The sequence below is a fragment of the Diabrotica virgifera genome, chromosome 3 (genome assembly GCF_917563875.1).
Source record: "Diabrotica virgifera virgifera chromosome 3, PGI_DIABVI_V3a".
Taxonomy (NCBI): domain Eukaryota; kingdom Metazoa; phylum Arthropoda; class Insecta; order Coleoptera; family Chrysomelidae; genus Diabrotica; species Diabrotica virgifera.
The window spans coordinates 145,932,128-145,941,585 of NC_065445.1; the positions used below are offsets into that span (position 1 = coordinate 145,932,128).

Below are 9,458 nucleotides of genomic sequence, written 5' to 3' on the forward strand. Positions count from 1 at the left end.
GATGTCGCCCGTGCAGAGGTTTACCCATCCAGGCGCGCACTTTTTCGTCCTTAGTAAGGTGGTTTATGCGCATTTCTGGTTCCCTCAATTTGCGCGATGTAGAGTAGATGTCTCAGCCTGCATCTGAAAATAAGTTCTTAAATTAGCAATTTGTTTATCTAATTGCTCACCTATATCCATAAGTCCTCTTCCTCCTAGATTCCGTGGTAATGTTGTTCTTTCTACTGCACTTTTAGGATGGTGTTTTTGTGCCTTTGTGAGGTGTGTTCGTACTTTTCGCTGAAGAGCTTCTATGTCTGTTTTTGTCCACTTAACAATACCAAATGAGTAGCTAAGCGCGGAACATGCGTAGGTGTTTAGTGCCTTAAACAAATTTCTACTGTTAAGGTGTGAGCGAAGCAGCTGTTTTACCCTTCGTATAAACTCAGTAGTTATCTCTGTTTTCATTTGTTTATGGTCAATTATCCGCGCTTGCTTTACTCCAAGATATTTATACATGTCATTTTCACCCATGGCCTCGATGTTCTGGCCATTTTGCATATCGAATCCTCCGGGCTGTACTTTTCCTCTGACTATATTTAAAATACGGCATTTATCTAGTCCGAAATGCATACTAATATCATTAGAAAAAGTTTCTACAGTTTTTAGCATCTCGTCGAGTTGGTTTCGAGTGGAAGCCATTAATTTCAAATCATCCATGTACAATAAATGATTAAGCTTCGCCACCACATTGTTGTTATTTTTGATGCTAAAACCTGCATCTGTGGAGTTCAATAGCTGAGATAGTGGGTTCATAGCTAGACAGAACCACAGAGGACTCAACGAATCTCCTTGAAACAGGCCCCGGCTGATTACGATATTTTCAGTTTCGATGTTACTATCACCAGGTATTTGAAGGTGAATTCTAGTTTTCCACTCTGTCATTATATGTTGTAAAAAGGTCACTATATTACCATCGACTTTATATATTCTCAATATATCTATAAGCCATTCATGCGGCACTGAATCAGAGGCCTTCTTGTAATCAATAAAAGCAGTAAATAGATTCTTTTTTTGGAATATGCTTGATATAGATTCACTATTATTATTATTTTATTAGTAATTAACTTCCGTTTTAGGCAAACCAAGTAAACAACTCTAGTAATCCATCGACGCCTCCTATCACCAACGACACCTTATCGCTTTCTATGAACGCAATGAATGCCATGCGCGCCTCTATGGACAGCATTCGAAATATGGACGTGATGAGGTCATCCGTAATGGATATGTCCTCGTCTCAGCAATCGCAACAACAACAAGAAGCTTTTAGAATGCAACACGCTGAAGCGCTAATTAGGTCACAAGCAGAGACAGCTCTACGACTGGCTATGAGCCAAGCGCTGCCTCAGCTTAGTCAACACCAACAGGAGAGCAGTCATAGTCCGCTACGCCATAATGGTAAATCATTTTAAAATCATTTAAGGTCTTTTATATAAAAATACTGCATTTATTTTTAAAAATTATTATGGTAATCTAAATTCTACAGACTAGTTACTGAATTAGTGAGTTCTAAAAACAGCAATTATAGATAGGGGAGAGTTGGACAAAACCGGGTACCAGTCCAAAAACCGTCTGTATCTTGTGCTATGTTAGAGTAGCAAACATTTGCTTCAGATTGAAATATTCTCAAATGGCTTAAGTTTGATATATCAATGTCAATTTTTTTTATTTTTATGAAAATATTGCAAAATACCCGGTTTTGTCCAACCGGTATGATAAAACCGGGTAGTAACTTAATTACCATGTAAAAAGACTAATGGGCAGAAAATAAAATATTTATTAATAGTATGTGAACAAAAATCGAAAATCTATTAACAAAAGTCACAAATAAAAACTTCATCTACATCATCATAGGCACTACAGGCTTCATGAGCCCATTTGGTGCAACACACACATTTTATCCAGCCTTCCTTCGCCTTAGAATTTGAAAATAGTTTATTGAAACAATAGACACACATCGTAATTATTATCTTCTTTCTCCAAACTCTCAGAATCTGCAATCGGTAATTTCAGAACCAATTTTGTTTTTGGTGAAGCCTTTTTTATCACGTTTTTTTCCTTTTTTGTCTAGTTCATTTAGTTTTAATTTTTTTATCTTCTAGTGTATTCGCGGTCAAGTGGATTGCGGAACATTAAAACTTTGAGAAGCTTTTTTGTATATATACCATCCTATGTTCTAGCACTTCAACTATTGCATTTTGCATGCTCTCTTGATCCCATGACTGACGAGTAGTTTTTCTTTTATAATGTTACATGTTGTAGTTAACTGAAAGCAAAAAAAACACTGCATAAACTGGAAGTAACAACAGGTCTGATAAAATCGGGTACCCGGTTATTATTGATTTTTGGATTACCCGGTTTTGTCAAACTCGTAAAGAAGACATTAAATATTATTTAAATTTTTAAGTTATGAAATAATATTCAAAATTCTTGGTCAAATTAAAGGTAATATGATAGGTTACAACATGTATTAAATTTTGAAATGGCTATTAGTTATTCAGTAGAGGAAAAAACAACTATAAACTTACCTTAAAAATCGAGTTTACTGCATCAAAAACAAAAAACAGGTGAAATCTTACTGCTCCGGCACAGATTACTCAAATGGAGTAGAAATGAATACATGCGACTGTTTGCGGTTTAGGGACACTAATTTTAACATTGTCTGACAGAGACAGTTAGAAAGTTAGAAGAATTAAGGGGTACCCGGTTTAATCAACTTACCCGGTTTTTTCCAACTCTCCCCTACTATTTTTGGTCATCTTGAATCAGGTGCCTAAATTTTTGGCAGATAAATACATGATGCAGGGCCGTAACTACCATTGGGGCAACGGCCCGGCCAAGGGGGGCCCCGCAGGTGCGCTTTTTTTGACCGTGCATAGAGTTTAACGAGGAAAATAATTATATGTATTTTTGAAGCCGATCCCAACGAAATATTTTCAAATGACACAATTTTAAAAAGACCTTACAGGGGCACCCTAGAACTGAACATTAAGTTTTAATTTTTCACTGGAGAAATTAGTATTTTCGACTAAAGTGCAATTGGAACAGAACCCTTAAAAATGGCCCCTGAGGCCTGAGCTGTGGCTCCCTAGACCTTAACATAAAAATTTAAATTAATACTTAGGAAATTAGTTATTTCGGCGTAATAAAACCTAAAATGCCATTGTAAGAGGAGCCCGGGCTAAGCTGGGGCCCCCGAGACCTTTCGTAAAGATATAAATAAAACTAAAATGCAACCGGAATAGCGGCCTCCGGTTCCAGCTACTTTGTTTTAACCAATTTACCCCAGACCACATCTTGGTACGTGAACGAAACCACATTGTACCACATATTGAAAAGGAAGGTAAGGGTAAAATGGAATGATCACATTGGAATCAGCTCTACCAGTACCACAACATAATAAATCTAACAGCAGTGACGGTATTCGCATTCGAGAGTGTCACTGCTGAAGGTACCGGATATCGTTTTCTAATATCCTCGTCAAATAGGATTCTGCTCTCATTAGAGCTGTATACAATTAGTTCTCGACGGTCTCCTCCTTTTTGACATTTTTCTATCTCCGTCAATTTTTCTTCCACTTTTTCCATATCGAATTTTTCTTTCACCTTTTCAATTTTCTGTATCTCCTCAGCAATCTGATTTACCTCTTCCTGCATTTTCTCTAAATAAACCTTCATATCTTCATATTTTTCCATTAGGTTTTGAAGTTTCAAGAAATTTTCTTTTTATTGTTTCATTATATTATCTTATTTTGTTTTACTATCTGTTCATTTTGTTGTTTTCTTTTAAATTTTTTAAAGCGAATAAAAACTGTGATTTCAAAATGTTTTTGTGTTGGTCAACTAAAATGGCAATATGTAGGTTCAAGAAACGTCAGTCATATAATCCATTAAAATGCGTTTTCAAGGGGTTAAATATCAAACATTTTTCCGGACCCCGCCTTCCGCTGGGGGTAGCCCCCAGGGAAAAAGCAGGGGGCCCCCAGATCACATTTGCCCCGGGGCCCCTAAAATCGTAGTTACGGCCCTGACATGATGATGAACATGTTTGCATTGTAGTATTCTTTTATAGAACTAAAAAAAGTAACTTGTGGAGTAAGATGGAACTAAGCAATAGCAATAGCAAAAAGCAGATGAGCTTGGAAGAAGCTGATCCGTGGGATTATCAGCGTAGCTATCCAATGCTGGACATAAGTCTTCTCCATACACATCCAAGAAATTATTTTTTGCTCAAGTTGTATCCAGTTATACCCGATTATCCGTTAGTCGTCTGTCCATCGCATCGATGGTCTTTCCCGACTTCTCTTATCTTCATGGCGATCTCCATTCCAACAATATTCAATCTTCAATAAATCATTTCCTTTAATCACAATTAAGCCAAAACATCACAAATCCTGGACTACCAAAGGTGTCCGCATATCAGCCAAAAATATGCGTTCACTACTGTACATCAAGAAATTTACTACCAACGTCTCTGTTACTGAATATATCACCAAGTACAGGGCAATATATTTAAAACTTATAAAATCAGCTAAAAAATTGTACTATCAAAATCGTCTGAGAAGCTCTAAAAGTGTTGCAAAAGAAACTTGGTCCATAATAAACGAACTTCGAAATAAAACTCACACAGCTCAAACATTTTCCCTTCCAGACCCAGAAAATCTAAATGAATACTTGGTCCATAATAAACGAACTTCGAAATAAAACTCACACAGCTCAAACATTTTCCCTTCCAGACCCAGAAAATCTAAATGAATACTTTATTAATGTGAGTAAAAATATAACATCAACTAGTGTGTCACAACAAGATCCCATTTCCTATCTCCCTAATTCAAGAAACGTCTCGAATTCATTCTTTATAAGACCGGTTGATGAATCTGAACTAATCCAAACAATCAATAGTATCAAAAGCAAATCTTCCTGTAGTACCGATGGACTATCCATAAAAAGTTTCTCAAATCTCCCAGACAGACGGCCAGAGTGCCTTAAGACGGCCATCATTATTCCTCTTCATAAGGGTGGTGAAAAATCTAATGCCTGCAATTACAGACCTATTGCATTATTACCGGTACTCTCCAAAATTATTGAGAGACTCATAAAAGACCGACTTAATTATGTCCTTTCTCGTTGATAACAATATTTAATCACAAAATCAGTTTGGCTTTTTAAATAATAAATGTACCACAGATGCCATGTTTTCTGTACTACATGAGGTTTATCAAGCATTAAACAATAATCTTCACATTGCCACTGTTTTTTTTTGTGATTATGCCAAAGCTTTTGATTGTGTAAATCACGACATTTTGATGAAAAAAACTATATTTCTATAGAAATCGAGGTATTTCTTCGAACTGGTTTCAATTTTACTTGGATAATAGGAAACAACTGGTTAGAGCAAATGATACAGACTCTAGTCTCAAAAATGTTGCATGTGGTGTACCACAAGGTTCAGTATTGGGTCCTCTACTTTTCCTTATCTTTTTTAATGACATCACTAGCTTAAAAATCGAGGGAAAAGTTTTCTTTTTGCTGATGATACTAGTATCACTTGGAGCAACTCAAATACCGCAACTTTTCATGCTACTATAACTTCTGATCTACTCACAATAAAATCCTGGTCTGATTTAAATGTACTCTCTTTTAACGTAGATAAAACAGTAGCATTATCCTATAAAGGAGCTCTTCAACCCTTACCTCTTCATAACAGCCAGATCAGTATCGTTGATTCTTGGCATTTTTTTAGATAGCAACCTTAAATGGTGCCTTCATATTGATGTGTTAAGCAAGAAACTATCCTCAGCTTGCTTTGCAATAAGATCTGTTTCGAAGGAAATGAATTTAACCTCTTCCAAAATAACATATTTTTCTTTGTTTCGAGTCCCATCTTCGATATGATCTCCTTTTTTGGGGTTCTGGTATGGCTGCCCAATCCGATGTTATTTTTAAATTACAAAAAAGAGCAATAAGATATCTGTTTGGCCTCAGAAGAACAACACATTGCAGAAGCTACTTCAAAGATCACAGGATTCTAACACTACCTTCTTTATATATTTTAGAAACTGTTTGCTTAATTCGTAAACAACTACATGTCTTTCCAGCAAGACCTAGACATGACTATTCCACCAGAAATTCTACCTTTGACATCTATTTACCGATCCCGTCCAGTGAGTTAGTAAAGAAATCTATATTATATTCTACAAAAAAAACAACCATCTCCCTCTACAACTTAAATCTGCAACATATTTCCCCAAGTTCCGTAAAATGACTAAAGCCTATTTATCTGAAAGACTATATTATTCAATAGCAGAGTTTCTTAACCAATAACTAAAAAAGTACAGTATTCTTATTTATAAGTAGAATCTTATATGCAGCAGCTTAACTTAACTTACTAAATTTCTTAAGGTAGATTATGCAATTTGCAAATTTTTTTAAATTTTGCAATAGAATATTATTGTTTTTTGTTTCACTTCATTATATTTTATTTATATTTATTGACGATGTATATCATTTCAGTAAATTGTATTTGTTATTTGTTATTGTTCTTATTTATGATTCTTGTAAGCTTTGTCTATAAAATTGTTAAATTTTTCATGACAATAAAGCATATTTCTATTCTATTATATTCTAATCTTTTAGTCCATTTATCATCGCTCAGCCGTGCTACATTTCCAACAAATCTCCATGTTTTCCTATTATTCTCTTCGTTTTTAATGCAGACTGTAAGTTTCTTCCTAATATTGATCTTTCCATTTTCCTGTGTGCAATTGTCAGTTTATTGACACTTTTGGTTTATCTTCTTTTAAGTGATCGTTGTTGTTTCAGATCCATATGTTATTGTTAACTGGAAGCACGCATTGACTGTATGTCTTTCTCTTAAGGCTCATAGCGATTTCACTATTGAATTTTTCCTTCAATCTGCCGTATGTAGCTCAACCTAGACAGTTCTTCTATGTATTTCTTGTGTCTGTTTGTCTCTGGTAATTTTTAAGATATCTGTATCTGTATCTGACCAAGATATCTCTATTGTGTAAACTCTTTTATGCTGTTGTTTTCTAATATTATTGAATCTCCGATTACTAAGTTTATCATAAAATTTGTTTTACTTTTGTTAATTTACAATCCCATTGCTTTGGCTGCGTTTCAAAGTTCGCACAGCTACCATAACCGAGCCAGGTACCTTGGATACCATTGCTAAAACTAGGCATATATTTTATATACTCGAACGTTGCCTTTTGAACGTATATACTCGCCTTTTGAAAATAAAAGTTACTTTTATCAATAGATCGACATGTTTAATGTAAACTTTACTAATATATTATGCTTGTGTTTTTAGGAAATTACCAGGGTCATCAAGGTCAATCGTCGCAACAACTAAGTCCTGATCTAACTGAAGCCTTAAGGCTGCAAGAGCAAAGGTTAGAACAAGCCTTAAGGCTACACGGTAGCGATCCGAGAACGTTAGGGTTTCCGCTATCGACCCAACAACAAAATCAACAACCATGAAATTTTAGCTACTACTGAACGCATAATACGTAAGGATACCTTTTAAAAAAATGTCTCATTTTTTCGTTACGCTGTACATACTTTTGAAAGCTAAAACCTGCTACCTATATTTGGACATTTACGAAAAAGTTTAACCGAAGTTTTTTATAAGTATTTTACATATTAATGAGACAACTAAACAATAAGTGGATGAAAACTAAAAAATCTATTTTAATATATTCTAAAAAAGTTTTAACATCTTTAGAAATAAAATTGGTCGTAATAATTATGGTAGATGGGGCTTTTAGCTTTTAATTGTAACATAAAAAGTAGAAGTAAAAGGCGGGCAGTCGTGTTGGTATCAGTTGTAGTTGTAGCTTTTCTTTTTGTTAAAATATTTTTTATCAAATGAAAAAGGTGCTTTTTATATAAGCACGAATCTGTCCGCCTTTTAAAATTATGAGAAATAGTACAAAGTTGTTGTGTTTTTAGTTTTAATTTAGCAGAACAGGAAAACAGTGACATGGTAAACCTAAAAAAATCGTTTACTGTTCGAACAAGTTCCATATAAATCCGATAAAAAAGTGGATACTATTGTTGAAACTTCTATTTATAGACGAATCCATATACTTTTACAAATCAAATATACTTTTATAGAAATTTTTATACAATCTTGGAGTTTTACATAACTTGAGTAATCCCAGTTTAATAAATTCTACACACCGGTTGTTTTATGAAATAAGTATGTATAAAATAATCTGGCAGAAATATAGACTATAAAAATAATAAGCTACTGCTATAATTTAACGCAGTTTTTTTCTGATTTACGCTAATATTAATATTTTATTACCCGTAGCCCATAATTAGAAATAAATCTAAATTTAAAATCTGAATTTATTTAAATTGTTTTAAAAAACATATAAATATAAACATATATAAATATAAACCTAGGTTTAATACTTAAAATTCATAAGAAAAACCTGTATCTGTAGAGCCAACTACTAGCTCAAACCAGTGGCGGATCTGGCAGTGCCTTGGTCGGGGAAATTTGCATTAGGGGGGGGGGACTTCCAATGAAACACCAACCAAAAGACATAAAAAGATAAACCCAAACTACTTACATAAAAAACATAAATAATAACTTATATTCATTAAGTTCCTTTAATGTTCCTAACTAGCGTGTTTATTGAGTTCAATTTGTCAGTCTGTGGTTTAAATTCCATATCAGCTAATATATTTTTATGTTTCAACAATTTTTTTTCTTTAATTTTTGACCTTGTTAGGGGGAAATATCCCCTTTTCCCTCCCGGTAGATCCGCCAGTAGCTTAAACATAAAACTAAATCCACAAGAAAATTTTCCTGTAAATTTCATATAAAAATTTATTAGAAAAACCTTTATAAAAGGTATATTTATTAAAAAGGTACTTGCGGGCTACATCACCAACGTTTTTGGAATGACAATTCTATCATCAGTGCTGCTTGCAAAATGTACATACATGCTTGAGCCACTAAAAATAAATGGGGAAAACCCTTTGAACGGTGTAAAGTTATTATACATTGTTGTAGATAATTAATTATTTATATGGGAAATAAGCCACAATTAAAATGAAAAAAATAATTTTATTAACGTTTCGACGCCCAAATCGGGTGCCGTTGTCAAAATACAAAATATTACTAAAATAAACTAAAGTGTTGTTGCTAAGCAAAAAAATTCTTCTAATAATTTATTTAATCTCACTCATTTATATTGGCAATTCAGACATATATTATACATTTTAAAGTAGAAGACTTTAAAATGATATTGCCAATATTTATGAGTTGCGTTCCTGGAATTTTACTGTCGTTGCATTTGGTTGTCTTTTTAAAGACATATCACATGCTATAATTTTTTATGACGGATATTCTTGAGTTGGGGTTAATTTCATGTAATCGAATGA

The 9,458-nt window shown here is 33.9% G+C and overlaps 1 protein-coding gene across 6 annotated transcripts in view; it reads left to right on the forward strand.

Moving 5' to 3' along the window:
* Nucleotides 1-9,106, forward strand: part of LOC114338464 (zinc finger protein 252-like) — a 397,861-nt gene extending 388,755 nt beyond the window's left edge. For all 6 annotated transcript variants that reach the window (XM_050646922.1, XM_050646924.1, XM_050646925.1 and 3 more), the window contains 2 exons: nt 1,119-1,437; nt 7,372-9,106. In XM_050646922.1, coding sequence (XP_050502879.1) covers nt 1,119-1,437; nt 7,372-7,541 — 489 coding nt within the window. In that variant the 3' untranslated portion in view covers nt 7,542-9,106. The remainder of the gene's footprint in view (nt 1-1,118; nt 1,438-7,371) is intronic.
* The last annotated feature ends 352 nt before the right edge of the window (nt 9,107-9,458 follow it).